The sequence below is a fragment of the Anoplophora glabripennis genome, unplaced genomic scaffold (genome assembly GCF_000390285.2).
Source record: "Anoplophora glabripennis isolate ALB-LARVAE unplaced genomic scaffold, Agla_2.0 scaffold18, whole genome shotgun sequence".
Classification (NCBI taxonomy): Eukaryota; Metazoa; Arthropoda; class Insecta; order Coleoptera; family Cerambycidae; genus Anoplophora; species Anoplophora glabripennis.
The window spans coordinates 844247-859451 of record NW_019416221.1 but is presented as its reverse complement, the minus strand read 5'-3'; the positions used below and the strand labels follow the sequence as shown (position 1 = coordinate 859451).

General features: G+C 32.6%; 4 protein-coding genes across 9 annotated transcripts in view; 2 read left to right on the top strand and 2 right to left on the bottom strand.

Moving 5' to 3' along the window:
- The first annotated feature begins 199 nt into the window (after positions 1-199).
- LOC108908251 (cytochrome c oxidase assembly protein COX19) lies at positions 200-625 on the top strand. The gene has a single exon (XM_018712220.1). It carries the CDS (start codon positions 341-343, stop codon positions 596-598), a length of 258 nt encoding a protein of 85 aa, XP_018567736.1. The 5' UTR covers positions 200-340; the 3' UTR covers positions 599-625.
- On the top strand, positions 497-1288 carry LOC108908247 (phosphopantothenoylcysteine decarboxylase). The gene is made up of 3 exons (XM_018712219.1): positions 497-696; positions 756-959; positions 1018-1288. Exons 1-3 carry the CDS (start codon positions 601-603, stop codon positions 1279-1281), a joined length of 564 nt encoding a protein of 187 aa, XP_018567735.1. The 5' UTR covers positions 497-600; the 3' UTR covers positions 1282-1288.
- Positions 1289-2203: 915 nt separating this feature from the next.
- Positions 2204-5326, bottom strand: LOC108908229. Of its 3 annotated transcripts, none has more exons than XM_018712181.2 (3): positions 5069-5326; positions 3814-4674; positions 2204-2763 (listed from the first exon to the last, which is right to left on the bottom strand). In XM_018712181.2, the coding sequence occupies exons 2-3, from the start codon at positions 4456-4458 to the stop codon at positions 2491-2493; spliced, it is 918 nt and encodes a 305-aa protein (XP_018567697.1). In that variant the 5' UTR covers positions 4459-4674; positions 5069-5326; the 3' UTR covers positions 2204-2490. The 3 variants fall into 3 exon arrangements, with proteins under 3 accessions (XP_018567697.1, XP_018567698.1, XP_018567699.1); XM_018712182.2 differs by having other exon boundaries at positions 3814-4241; positions 4290-5325; XM_018712183.2 differs by having other exon boundaries at positions 3814-4241; positions 5069-5325.
- Positions 5327-10822: 5496 nt separating this feature from the next.
- Positions 10823-15205, bottom strand: part of LOC108908290 (phosphatidylcholine:ceramide cholinephosphotransferase 2) — a 42518-nt gene continuing 38135 nt past the window's right edge. For all 4 annotated transcript variants that reach the window (XM_018712301.2, XM_018712295.2, XM_018712296.2 and 1 more), the window contains 5 exons: positions 14349-14546; positions 13293-13503; positions 12649-12923; positions 12416-12591; positions 10823-11485 (listed from right to left, as the gene is read on the bottom strand). In XM_018712301.2, the coding sequence (XP_018567817.1) occupies positions 11336-11485; positions 12416-12591; positions 12649-12923; positions 13293-13503; positions 14349-14546 (1010 nt within the window). In that variant the 3' untranslated portion in view covers positions 10823-11335. The remainder of the gene's footprint in view (positions 11486-12415; positions 12592-12648; positions 12924-13292; positions 13504-14348; positions 14547-15205) is intronic.

Below are 15205 nucleotides of genomic sequence, written 5' to 3'. Positions count from 1 at the left end.
TTTTGCCCCAAACTTAATCAATTGGCACACCTCACGAGAATCCATAGATTTACGACCTGCGTCTGTACATGACAGAGATATAGATATCTCTGGTATTTACATGGTCCATTCTATACTCTGTAAAAATCAGAGATCGGGTGCGGCACAAAACATACAATATAGGGTGCGACTCCTCAAGAAAAGTAGATTCACTCGGATTAGTGTAAAGAGCCGGATCAATCATGTTGCACCCATCTCTAATGTTCATTGTTCCAAAATTCTTGTTACATTCCCTTTCCATTGGTTATGCCGTTTTTTTGAAGATTTAATTTTTGGAAAGTAAAGAAATCTAAAAAATCTCATGTCGTCTATGACATTCGGACAGAAGTCCTTTACACCTACACCTCCCGAGAAAGGAAGTTTTCCATTAGATCACGAAGGGATTTGTAAGAAGTCGATGATAAAATACATGAAATGTTTGCATAATAATAAAAACGATAATTCATCTTGCCGAGAAGAAGCACGGGAATACTTGGAGTGCCGTATGGAGAACAATCTTATGGCTAAAGAGGAATGGTCAAAATTGGGTTTTAGCGAAGTAGAAAGTAAAAAATTTTAATCATGGTTAAGATACTTATAGGGTGTACTGGCAGTGTTGCTACAATCAAATTACAACCTTTAATTGATAACATACTAAAAGACGTTGTGAAAGCAGAGGTAAGTTGAAACAAAGTTTTTGAATTTGTTACAAATATCAAACTGATTTTTTTTTCTAGGTTAGGGTGTGTGTAACGGAACATTCTAAACATTTTTTTGATGTGAAACATATTCCGCATCAAGTAGATGTATTCTCTGATTCTGATGAATGGGCAGCGTGGTCTAAGCGAGGCGATCCCGTCCTACATATTGAACTAGCAAAATGGGCGGATATTTTCTTGATTGCTCCGTTGGACGCAAATACTTTAGCAAAAATTTCAACTGTAAGTGAAAATAATTAGCGTAGAAAGTTGTATAACTTTAAAGTGTATTTTTTTTAAGGGAATATGTGACAATCTCTTAACATGTACTGCACGGGCTTGGGATATAAGCAAACCGTTAATATTTTGCCCCGCCATGAATACTAGAATGTATGAACATCCTTTAACTTCTAATCAGATAGCAACACTAAAGTCGTGGGGTTACCTTGAAATTCCGGCTATAGAGAAGCTCCTTATATGTGGTGACACAGGTCCAGGCGCTATGGCTGAGGTCTCCACTATTGTTAAGTTTTTAATTGATACAGTGAGTAATAAAATTAATTAAACTGTTAGCGACTTTATTAGTTATCTACCTTAATTTTTGGACAGAAATGAAAAAATGAATTTACTACATTTGGTGTACCAGGTAAGTTTGTTTAAGTATAAAATAATATTAGGATTAAGAAGTGTTTAAAATGGTAAAATACTCGGTAATATATGAAATAATACTTTGAGTAACCTTTTGATCGGTCGGTTCAGTAGTGAGTAAAGAACCGCAACATTATTCGACCAGTGCTACGTCTCAATAATTGTTGGATATTTTGTGCTGTGTTGACTTTTATAGTGTTATTACTTCCCTCAATAGATATTTTGGAAGCGTTCAGAGCTGTACTCAGGAAAAATTTTAAATGATAGCTAAAATAAGCTAAAAACCTTTTTAAGCAATTACAATATTATTATCATCTGATTCAGAATTAAAAATGACTAGATTTTATCATAAAAATAGCAGTGACGTATTTAAAAAAATTAACCTGATGATGGCCCCTTGAAGACAAAACGTTGGATTGCAAAAATGTTGAAGCCATTGGATAGAGTGAAAAAAGTGGCATTGTAAATATGCAATTTATTTTAAAATTCGTTTTCAATTAGTCAAAAAAAAAAAAAATAAATGATTTTGCAAAATTTCGGGTTTTTCCGGATATCCCGGAATTTTAAAACTTTCTAAACGGCACTTTTTTCTGATTTGAACCACGTCGTATCTCTTACAGTTTCCTAGATCCCAATGCTATCCCATCCTTATCTTGGACAGACTGTATATTTTTTTTAAGTTTTGGGGGAGTTGTTAAGGCTTAAAAGTAAAATAAATATACTAAAAAGCCAAAAACCGTCCAGTAAAAAAAGAATTGTTTTTGAAGAAATATATTTATAATAAATTTCTATTAAGAAAATATAATAATGGAACAATATTCCTACACTGACGACAACATTTAAATATAAATAAATAAATATCAACAAAGCATAATAATCATATATAAAGACAATATAACAATCGAAAAATGTAATATACGTATTATGTACACCGATGACAACAAACATTTAAATATAAATAAGTAAATAAATATAATCAATAGATGTGAAATGGATGTGTTGCTTTTTCCTTTTATACATAATCGAGTTACAAATTGCCAAATACTACCGTCACAATGTAACAATTGGCAACAATGTAATGTGGTCGCTCTACATTTTCGTAATAAATATCACAATGGAAATTGTACTATTCAGAATCCGTCATAGTAACTCTCCTTGGTCGCCTCATTGCCTTCAGAGGAGGAGCACGTTCTGGAGATGCCGAATGCTGTCGTTTCTTTCTCTTTCTTTTCTTTCTGGGGCGTTCTGGAGGTAACACTAGCAGTTTCGGGTCTGTAGGAATTACCATTCTCTTCAACACCCTCTCTCTTTTGGCTTGTAATTCTTTTCTTTCATCCTCGGTCAAAAATAACTCCTCGTCGTCCGAATCTAGTTCGACGTCCTCATCATTTTGATATTTCTGTGACAGGAAAATAATATCTATGTAATTTTCACTATCTTCATTTCTTTGTTCAGGTTTGCTTTAAGATAGAACTGTATATATTCTTATACTTTTGACTGGCATGCAATATAGTAATTACTACTAGATTTGCTATAAGTAACAGTAAATAGGTGTAAGAATAGGCAGTTTGGAACTGGCTTTGCAAGTTTTTAAAGGCTATAAAAATTTCAGTTTTCATGCTGTGAAATATTTAACTAAAGAAAATATTACTTGCATTTATTAGAAGATATTGGAATTATACTATATCAGTTCATTAAAAAAATAAACATTCACGTATTAGGTACATACTTAAATGACGATTTTTTTTATCTGAACAAAAATGCGCATATTCAATTGACCTTGACATTTTAAACCATTCTAAATGATGAAATATTTCTAAACATTCTTCATTGGAATCAAATATTAAAATTAATTTCTTCAGAAGTTAAAAGCTGGTCCCTTTTGTGTACAATTCCGGATTGCGGTGTTTAGAATTTCCTTATTTTAGTTATAAGAACTGGCTTTTATACGGGGTGTATCACGAAGAGGGTCCAGTAGGATTATCTCAAAAAGTAGTCAGAATTGAAATCTGAAAATTTGTATACAGGGATTTATCAAAAAGATATATTCAATGAAAATAGTGTCAACTTTCTAACACTTCCTGTTATACCGGAAGTCATCATCAACTTTGTTATTTCAAATGGAACACTATATATTTTTGCATTTATTATTCTACGGTAAAATCTAGACTAATTTAATATAAGGTACTATATACTATATATTTTACATTATATGGTTAATAGGAAAGGATGTTAAACAATATTTGATGACCAATTGTAAGTTTTAAAATGTTTTCAATGTGTATTTATATAATCCAGTTATTATTGTTTTATCTGAAGATGGGAGAAATAATCCCGAAACGATCGTAATAAAAAATTTTTAATAAAAATTTGTTTTACAACAAATTATTAATTGTGACCTGTCCTCCCAGTAAATTATTATTCAGTAAAATAATTTTATACTACTTACCAAAAATTTTTGCTGGCGATATGTTTCCTCCTCTTTTGCCCACAATTCCAATTTTATGTAAGTGCGATAAATTGCGTCCTGCACGGTTTCATCCGTCACAGAAAATGGGCCACCATAAAAAATATTGTAAATCCTCAGTTTGTAATTAACAGGAAAAGAATCCCGTCGTACAGACCAAAATTTAAATTTTTTATTATACCCGAGGCTGCAATAAAATTTTACGTCCTTTTTGACGAGTGTCACAACCTTACAGGGTTCAAAACAAAATTTGATCTTCACGTGGGTGAATTTCAAAAACGTCAGTCCGGGTAGTTGGAAAATTTCGTGGATCTTCTCTTGAAACGCCTCCTCAAATACCTCCTTTCTTTGAGATTCTAACAAATCTTGTTCGGACTTTTCTTTTTCTTTTTCTTGCCGCAGGTTTTCATCTAAAAATGACAATGGAAAAATGCATAGATAAAAATACGAAGTCTTACCAATTCTTTCATCTTGACTGGCAGTTGTGACATATTCATCAGAATTGTCGCTAAAATACATCTTTTGTTTTGAACTTTGTCGAATTTCTTCTCCATAAGACTGGCGTCGACCTGTCTGTTTACACCGCGTACCGCGATCTGCGACGAGTGCGACGTTTTTCACATGCATATCGTGTGGTCAGGACGAATAACCGAATATGTTTTTTTATACCATTTGGTTTTATGAACAATTCACATGGGCGTCCGTAGAATTTGGTACACAAATTTGGTATAAATAAATGAATGGTCCCTGGCCCTGGATATTCGTCCTGATGATCCATGTGAAACAGCTGCTAGTTGTCGACTTGCCGCACGTGTACCGAAATCCAGTTTTGATTGGAGGGTCCTTATTTAACAAAACGTGCAGGTATATAGCGGTCATTATAATAGGGAGTGGCAGAAATTTCTAAAGTAATCCCCGTGCAGATGCACTTAAGTTTTTAAGTTTACAAATAAAATTGTAAAGTTGCAGAAGGCTGGTTCGCAACAAATTTGCGACAAAGTTATAATGGCCATCCAAGAATTTTCTAGTTAAAGCATCGATATGAAATATTCTAGCAGACTCGCAATGACCTTAATTACATAATTAAATTGAATACAACTTTGTTGAAATATATTGTAAAGTTTCTTGTTTCATGGGAAAGCTGCTGCTTTGAGTTAAATACTCGTTAATATTAATTTTATTTCTAGGACACCCTGTATATGTAAATGCCACTATATATTTATATATTTTTACTTACCTGTCATGGTTCTAGAAAATTGCTTTTAAAATTGAAGAATTTTACTCGTATATAAAATAATAATAACATAAATAAAACAACCGTAATTTCGTCATACAATAATAATTGATTTTAGAGGACACGTAAGTTAGATTGCCTGTAGCTATCCAGTCACTGTGCACTACGGAATATAAAAAACAACTGCCGCTGCCGCTTTAAATCGTTTTGTTTACAAAGTTTGTGGGGTGCACTGTTGAGGCAAATCCGTTGAGAATTTGAAAGTGCACGTTACTACGCTCGTGGGCGCGCGCACGCATCGCAGATGCCGTACACACAGGACCGTATTATGTATTTTCAATACGGGTGTGAATAAAATACGCAGTAGTTTCTCGTTTTTATCTGCGCACAGAATAGAACATTGAATGCGTTTTTTTTTTCTTAATTGACTAGCTGGTTAAGGAGCGTGCTTTGATAGATATTTCTCTCAATAAATACAAATAAATATGTGGCATAGTGTCACAAAACGTCCAAATTTCTTAAGTAGATGGTTGTTGTTGTAATTTAGGCTTCGCGTGATTTTTTTACTCCACTTTTCAATACGAGCTACGAAGCCGTCCACAGTATATTTACGAGGTAACAACCCCAGGAAAATTAGCTGCTAATGCTCGAGAGCTTTTGGCCTACCAAAGCCGCAGTGTGCCACAGTAGACAGCACCAATGAAGGCAGAGCGACCGCCGTCGACGCTCTGCAAAACCGCCTGTTCCGAACTTTAGAAATAGTAAAAAAAATTCCCAAATACGTTGAAATTCAAACTGAGGCAGGGCAACATAAAGACATACTAGTGGAACTAAGTATGTAGCTTTGTTAAACGTTTCTCTTCAAAAAATATATATGTTACTATTTGATTCAGGACTTTTTGACATATTTCAGTTTAAAACTATTTTTTGAAAAAACAGGAGGGAAATTTATGTCTGACGGATCGCAGTGGCTATGGACGAAGCACGCAGAACAAACAAATGACTGACAAAAGTTTATTTATCATCATTAATTTATTTCCTATAACAAATTATTTTAGCAAAGAAATAATGTTTAGTGGGAACGAAAAATTTGAAGCTATCCGTTTATTTTATGATAATAATAAAAATCGTTCTTAACTTTGACAAGTCTTAACTTTAACAGAATTTCAATACCTAATTAATAAAAATCAACTAAAACACAAATGATAACAGATGCTCAATGTGACCGCCATATTATTGATGCAGTTCGTATAATCCTCGTTAATTTTCAAAACTGCATTTAGTATGAAATGGGAATTAAATTCACTTAAATTTTGTATACACTGATCAACTTTATATCTTAGTTCATCTAAATTTACACTAGTTTCCTTATAAACTTCGTTTTTTAAGTAACCCCACAGAAAACTGTCCAAGGGTGTAAGGTCTGGGCTATTTGAAGGCCATTGAATATTTCCTCCATTACCAATCCACAAATCAAACCTATTATTTAAATAATTCCGTACTGCTCTGGTTCTATGCGGAGACGCTCCGTCTTGGTGCCAAATCAAATTGGTATAGTCGATCAGCGGCAGGTCTTCCAATTTGTTTTCTATTTGATTTTCAAGAAAATGCTGGTTATCTTTCCCCAGTCAAAGCACCTTTATAAAATATTGGGCCAGTGACTTTATTTCTCGATATACCGCACCAAACGTTAAACGATATGTGTCCTTGACTTAGAATTTTCCTATTACAGTGGGAATTTTCATTTGCCCAGGTATGAGTATTTTTTCTATTATAAAAGTCGCCTCATCAGTCCATAAAATCTTTTCAAAATAGTTTAGGTCGCCATTTTTCAAGCGCAGCATTTCTCTGCAGTACTCTAATCTAATTTTTTTATTTTGGGCGAGTTTTTGGACCGGCAAAGTTTTATAGGGGCGGTATTTATATTTATGTAACGTTCTAAGAATTTTACTTTGGTTTATTTCTAACTGTCTTGAAGCATTTACTTTGTGGCCTTTCTAGAATAATTTAATATTTGAATTTATCATGGTAAACCTCGAATGAATATTTGCTTACCTTCAAAATATAGTAATATAGTTGGTTCTAATTTTTCATTTGGAATAATTCTTCGTTTCTGTCTTTCAAGAGATTTTTGTTGCTCTAAAGCGTCGCTCAATGTCGTAAAATGCAGCTCGACGGAATTGGAAACACGGGATGCAACGAGCGTACTCGATACGCGCTGCATTTACATTATTATTATTCTTGTAAAATAAATGGATCTTCAAATTTTTCGTTCTCACTAAACATTATTTCTTTGTTAAAATAGTTTGTTATAGAAAATAAATTAATGACGATAAATAAACTTCTGTCAGTCATTTGTTTGTTCCGCCTGCCTCGTCCATAGCCGCCCACTGCGATCCGCCAGACATAAATTTCCCCCGTTTTTTCAAAAATCGTTTTAAACTAAAATATGTCGAAAAGTCCTGAATCAAACAGTCATATTATATATTTTTGAAGAGAAAAATCTAACGAAGCTAATACATTAACATATTGGGTATTCCATTAAAAAAAAATAGAAATAGAGGATTACCATATTCATTGTTATTTTTTGTTTCACCTACCATTTTCTATTTTTGAATCGAGGCAGAACATTTTATGTGTTGAATAAAAATCATTTTTATATAAAATACTTCTTTATTTTAACAATGTATATGAAATTAACATTGATAAATATCTGTAATTACAAACCATCACAAATATCCTTATGACATCGGTATTAGTTTTTAAATATTACGTAAAGTAAAACAATCGATTAATTTTTTCAAAAACAGTGGTCTGGACACAGGAATTTCCTTGATACAGGCAAGATTGTAATGAAACATCGATATTCACTTAAAATTATGTACAAACGATCCTCACTCACCTCTAATTTAATACAGAAACCTCGCAACCGCAATAAATATTTTCAGCATCTTGCTATCACAAAATAATTTCAATTCCTTTATAGAAACGGGCATAACACAAATTAGATTTTACAGAAAACAAATCTTTAAACAGTGGCGACCCCTTTCGCTTTTTGTGAACGTTAAAAAATTTATTGAATTTAATTCACAATTTTATTATCGGAAGGTCTGTTTAGTTTTCATATTTTAATAAATGCACATTCTTGCGTTCCCTTTTTCATTTTTGATGTAATTATAATTGATGTTGAAATTTCGATTAAAAGGAAGCAAGTAAAGATATAACGAACAAACTTTTGCGTTTTTCGAAAAACCATTTTTTTTAACTGGCTGTAAACATAACTCAAAAAGTTTTCAACAAATCGACTTGAAATTTTGTACAGAGCTTAACAATAACATAATTGCTGATTGATTGACACAAGTCAATGCAAAATTTTTTGTCTTTCTTTTGAATGTTCACTAAATCAACAATTATTAATATTTTTTAATTTCCCTACGATGTTCTCTAGTGTTTAGTATATAATAGAAAATTATTGTTTCATTTTATACCAAGATCATCTGTTAATAAGAAACCTTTATGGTCTGAAAAAAAGGTGTCGTACATGTACAATAAAGCCTTGTTATTCCCGACACTATATCTTGTATCGATTTTTCTTTGAATATTACATTTTTTCCAACATCTAGAGTGGTGATACCCCTTAAATCATTAAACATAGAAAAAGTTACGAAATTAGGTCATCAGTTGGTTCAAATTTTTTAAAATTATTACCAGTGGAATTACAGCCCTCGTTCTTGCAGATTTTTTAACGTTCTACACTGAAAGGTGTCTGCCACTGCTGTCGCTGTACTTACTTGAAACTTGACAGTATGTTATTACGCTTAAGGATAAGAATTAAATTTACAAAATATGCTACGCTTATGTACAATTAATATATAAACCCCAAAACTGTTTAACGAAGGGAAGAACAGTGGGAAAATATTTACAAATACAAACTCGAATTGTCAATATCTTACCGATGCCTAACCCAACATAATTTTAAGTTAAATATAGGAGATTCGCGTGACTTATAACATAAAAAAAATATATAATAACCCATTGTTAGAGTATTCGAATAATTCTTCATATGCAACAATGAAAATATTTACAAAATTCTACAACTAGAAAAAGTAAACTCTCAACAAAAGAGTATTTTTACATAATGAATTTATAAAATTGCTTATTTAGACAAGTGGCGGCTTACGGTTTTGTAACAGGTGTAGCTGAACGAAGCATATATACGGTGTTCTGGAAATAAGTGTACAAAAGAGTGACCGCAAAAAACCTGTGATTTTCGCCCGTTTTTTCACAATTCGCAGAGAATTTAAAAAAATACATAGAAATATGTTTTTGGTCGCAAATTACTTGTCATAAAAAACTGAAATGAGGCATTAGGGGTCGAAAAAATGCCAAAAATGAAGAATTTTAATATTACCTATTGATATAAAAACTATTAGCATGTGAATTATCTTAATATATTTTTTTTGGATTTTTACAATTGTTTCCGATATTCTCTATTTTTGGGGATGATTCCACCCTTTGAGCGTGCTTAAGGGTGGATTTTCTAATTCAACATACTTATTTCAGTCATGAGAATAAAAATCTTTCTTTGTATCAAGAATCTGTATCTTTGTATTCGATAGAAAAATTCACGTACTAAGTTTTTATATTTATTGGTAATATTCGATTCTTCATTTTGGGCGTCTTTTCAACCCCTAAAGAGGAGTGATTTTTGAAAATGTTCAAAAAACTAAAAGCTATGCTCATCTCAATTTTTTATAAGTAATTTGAGACCAAAAACATATTTTTATCTATTTTCTCTAGTTCCCTGCAAATTGTGAAAAAAAACGGGCGATGTTTGCAGTCACTCTTTAGGGGGCGATTCTAGATATAAAATTATTGGTATGACTTTCGAAAGCTCAATATTAACACAATATTTTTCTTTTAATTAACATATATATATAACCTTTTTTTAGATTTGGTACACTTATTGTCTGCCACAAAGTACCCGAGAGAAAAAAATCAATAACCTAACCTAAAAAATAATAAGTTTCTTCTCGGAAACAATTAATATTATTGACTTGCAACAAGAGGACTTGTCGCAAGACTTCTTAAAGGTCTTTTTATTAAGCTATTAAATTTGTGGAAAAAAAGACGGTAATAAAATAATTATGATCAATTCCCGGAAATTAATTTTTTTTTTCTCGGAAACGATTAATATTATCAACTTGGAACAAGAAAACCAATTTGTCAATTTTTTAGTCATAGACACATATTATTACCAAGAAGTGTACCGAATTTAAAAAAGATTGCTGAAGTGCAAAAAAGGTACAGAAAACATAAAAAAAATATCTTTGAGGTTATGTAACTTTGTTAATATCGAGTTTCTGGGAAGTGTCAAACTTGTACCATAATTTTTACTAATAGAATCACAACATAAATTTATTTCGTTTATTTGGGGTCACCCTGTATAATACTTAGAATGGTAACTCAAGTGAAAAAGTAAAAAAAGTTGTAAATAGAAGTTCAATTCGTTTTAGTGATTAGAATAGAAAAAACAAACTTTGGTATACAATAAGACTGAATATACGAACTTCGCCAAAAGACAAACAACCTTCCTTAAACGTAAAATATTAAAGCGTTACGTTGTACTTATATATTTGCACTCTATCGACCTGGGATGGAATTTTACAATTTTATCGAATTGTTTCGAAAAATGCGATTTACTGATTAGCCCTACCTGTTGCGTTGCCACCGTCCGCCGGTTAAAACTTGTACCACTACAAAAAATACATTTATTCAGTAAAATAAATAAGAATACAAAGGATGCATTATCACAAATAAATAATCGCTTTCTCGCACACTCTTATTCAATCGAAAATTCTAAGGGCGCTTTCTAGATTGGCACAGTTGGGAGGTTAAAACTTTCGATTGAGATGAGTCGAACCAAGTCAGTCACCTTATCAATTAAATAATAGAAAAATAACTTGCATTATACAGAGCTTAAAAACCCGGGTGTAGATATAACCTAAAAATATATATATCTCTGTGGCGGCCATCTACGCAATACAACTACAACGAATACCCAACCGATGCTTTAGAAATGTTAATAAAAATATCCATATAAAATTTCAAGACAGCTTAGGAAACTCCGAGATATAAGAATAAACAGTTAAATTAACACTTTGTATATGTATATAAAGAGCAAGATTCTTTAGTCAGTTAAGGCGTTACACATTATTTTTATATCACATATAATAAAATTTCAACCAGTCTTCACACGACCGTACGACACTAACTGGCCCGGCTCTTCAGGTGCCACCGTCTGGGCCACGGCAGAGGCCAGTTGAATTGTCTCGGTAACGGGCCGCCCACGTTACCCTCGAAGTAGAGGAACAAGCCGAACCACCACTCTCGGCTCAATAAGTTATTTGACGAATATTGCTGAAAAGGATAAACAAACTTTAATATCATACCGCTCCACACAATATTAAATACAAATTTAGTTCAATAAATTCGACAACAGCAGTTGGAGAAATTGTACGGGGTACAATGTCATTACTTTTATATTCCCTATTATTATTTATTGCGACAAATGTGTAAAGTCACAAGGAAAAGCCGAACAAACGCCTTGTTTGAAGATTTAGAGTTAACGAACACATTTAAGCTTGAAGGAATTCAAGTGTTGTTATCGTTACTTAAATATGTTCAGATTTTGGCCACAAATAATCCTGCGGAAGGATATTTCCCCTTGGTTCACAATGATAAATAGAGAAAGGGAACACAATTTGATTTCGGGATTATTTTAGGATTTTTGGACTAAATCTCGGAATATGAAATGTACTACACAACTCAAGTCCTGAAATCCCAAGACTGGACTTCTCATTTCAAAATTTTCCCTACAGTTTAAAAGAGAACAGACTACTTGTATACGCTGCATATATTTTTAACTGTCTAGAAACAATCTCTTAAGAGATTGTTAATTAACAATTAATTATTGAAGTTTAGCGCGCAAAATAAATGTTTTAAATGTGCTGCCGCGCTAACCAGTGACGTCATTTAGTGCGATTGATAATTAACAAAATTCGGTTTTCCTAGGATCAGAGCTATTGTTTGGCATTCCTTAGTGCTGCAAAACAGGTTTTAGAAAGATGGATAAAAGCAGAACATCACCGATACTGAGCCTGGAAAATTGAAGGGAACAAATGAAATGCTGTGTATGATCAGGATCAGGCTCAGAGAACCCGCAAGACTTTAACAGGACTCTGTCGTTTGAAGAAGCATCGCTATGATATGAAATGAAGAGAGAATTTTAACAGTGCCGAAAAATTTGATCTATTTGGTAAACTGTAAAAAAATAATTGTAATACTCACTTTAAGACTAGCATTGTTGGCGAACGTGTGGTAAGTCCAGAATATCCTGGTCGTGACGTAATAAGCTATAATGACATCGACACTATAATGACCGTGGGACAGCTCTAACATAATAACACCGATACAGCCTAATATCCAGTAAAGCCAGTGGACTAAGTATAATTTTTTGGGCGTGTCTGGAAAACGAACAAACATCACACACCGATCCGCAGACGGTACGACGGGATACTTACATTCCGATATAATTAAATAACTAAACACTAAAATAACGGTGTGGCCGCTGTAGATGAAGTCCCCGCAGTATGTGTGCTGACCGTTGACGGACAGTCCGAAACCGGACATCAGCTTCACCACCCTCTTAGCGATCATAAGGACAGAGGTTTCGTTGGACTTCGGCGAACAGGGGTAGGTTCTACTCGAGAGAGGCAATACGGTCACGTACATGGTGATGGCTCGGTACATATACAGTAAGGACATTATTAGGAATATCCTTCTAAAGACGATAAACCTAGAATAAACGTATTTCATTACAAATTCTCAAATTCATGTTTCGTTCAAGTAACGAAATTGTCCCAAATATCAAAATTTAACAGAGAAGTTAACCAGCTTAAAACAATTTATTGAGTCAAAAATCAGTAAAACAAATTCGATGTTGCTAAAACCACTCTGATAAAGGCTTTAAATATTTTACACAATTTTTTTTAAAAGTATTTTAAAAAATATAGGAACGGACCCTTATCCTTACTCAAAAAATCTGATACCAAATCGTGACGTAAAATTTAAAGATAAAATAAATATGAATAATACAGCAAGAGATAAAATTACGAGATGTTCATATTTAAACTACCGAATTTCCCTTATCTGTTTGACTACTTACCTATGTTTGTGAAAGATCATAGCTATCATACACGAATTAACACAAATTATAATAATATACTCTGATACATCTAAAGCCCAGTCATAAGCAGGTACATTGTTGAGGAACACATCGGGAAGAGGGCCGTACACCTCTCTGTCCGGCACGCGTTCGTGCACTAGACTCAAAGACGTTAGTGTTAACACAAAATTAAAAAACATGATGATCGCAGCTGAAAAAAAAAAGTTTCAATGAACGACCAGCCTGCAATTTTATTAAAAGTAGTAGCCAGTAAATGAAAAAAAAATTGTAAAAAAATTCGTTTCAGATTGAACCTTGGTTTAATCGTTAGTTTAGGCAAAAAGAAATATTTCCCAAAAAGTATCGGTTTAAAACAACAAAATCATTGTTTAAACAATGATTATAATGTAAAAATTACCAAAAAATTGAGTATACAGCTAAAAAACTTAATTTTTGGTAATTTTTACATTATAATCATTGGTTTAAACAATGATCTTGCTGTTTTAAACCGATACTTTTTGGGAAATATTATTTCTTTTTGCCTAAACTAACGACTAAACCAAGTTTCAATGTGAAACGAATGATTTACATGTATTACAAATTTCATTTACTGGGCTATAGGTAATTCACATTCATCACGATCAAAATAATCAAGCAGCACTATTAAAAAATTTAAAATGAATTAATTGTTACCAAAATAACGACCGCTTTTATACAAAAAATTTTATTTTTTTTAGAATTTGCAATTAGCTGTTTCTTTGAGATATAATTTTTTTGAGCAGTATGGATTCGTTAGTTATTTCTCAACAAGGTGTTTTATATTATGCGATTTGTATAATGCTTGAAAATTATGCATACACTGACCTTAGAAATCAGCGTTTATTTTTTTACGGTAATACAGAAGAACAACTTTAATTTGAATACATTGTTTGTAGAAGGTCACTCACTTAAGGTTTAAAAATAAATACAAGATCTCATCAAAGGCAATAACTTTTGTCAAAAAAGTCGATATATTATGCAAGTTAATAATTTTCACATATTAGCACATTTTCATACCTAGCAGCGTTTTCCACCTTTCCTGAGGAAACCGGGGTTCTTCCCGAATCGGCGTTGGCAGATCTATCGAAATATGTCCGTTTCTTTCACTGCTCTTTTGAATAATATTATCGTCGTCGTCGTCGTTGGGTGTGTTGTGTCCCCATTTGTCTCCTTTTCCAGGATTAGGCAATAACGGTTGTCTTTGATATAGGTCTCCTGGAAATAAAAAATAAGATACGTTTAAATTTCGATGTTTTTATGAAGCTTTCAAAGAATTGGGACTTATTTGCCTCGTTCAAGTTATTCTGACCCGATTATGATCTGTTTTCAGTTGATTTTTTAGTTAATTTAATAGTGCCGACAAAGTATTTATTTATGTAGAAATAAGCCTTGCAATATCTATCGAGCATAAACAAATGGGGCACATGTGACCTTCGCATTCGCATATTTTGAAATCGGCATGTAAAGCGTGCATAAAACGGGCTAATAAGATGACTAAAACTTCACCTACGTAGAAGTAAACAGTTGTCATACGGCGCACGTATCGAAAGTAAGGCGATTTGAAAAACAAGTTTAATTATGTTTATTGATGTTTAAAAATAGAGACAACTTCATATTGATTTTATGATGGTAATAAAATATAAATGAATCGTAACAAATTAATAAATACACTGATGCAAACAATTAAAGGGTCAAAAGAATTTGCGAAATTTTTCCGTGATTTTTGACAGACTGGGAATTAAAAAAAGCATTTTGAAGCTCCAAGATTCTAGTTTTTAGATCTTTCGGTCGATTTTTTTTAAGAGCTAAGGAGCAATTCTAAGAAATAGCGCGACAAAAAATTTTTGCAAATGTTCATTTTTTTCCGAGTCCAC

Bases quoted from the DNA above. Each gene is read 5' to 3' on its own strand.
- LOC108908251 (XM_018712220.1), top strand. From the start codon at position 341: ATGTCGTCTATGACATTCGGACAGAAGTCCTTTACACCTACACCTCCC.
- LOC108908247 (XM_018712219.1), top strand. From the start codon at position 601: ATGGTTAAGATACTTATAGGGTGTACTGGCAGTGTTGCTACAATCAAA. The intron at 697-755 runs GTAAGTTGAAAC...TTTTTTTTCTAG, and splicing joins AAGACGTTGTGAAAGCAGAG to GTTAGGGTGTGTGTAACGGA. The intron at 960-1,017 runs GTAAGTGAAAAT...ATTTTTTTTAAG, and splicing joins CTTTAGCAAAAATTTCAACT to GGAATATGTGACAATCTCTT.
- LOC108908229 (XM_018712181.2), bottom strand. From the start codon at position 4,458: ATGCATGTGAAAAACGTCGCACTCGTCGCAGATCGCGGTACGCGGTGT. The intron at 2,764-3,813 runs GTAAGTAGTATA...TTCCTGTCACAG, and splicing joins ATCGCCAGCAAAAATTTTTG to AAATATCAAAATGATGAGGA.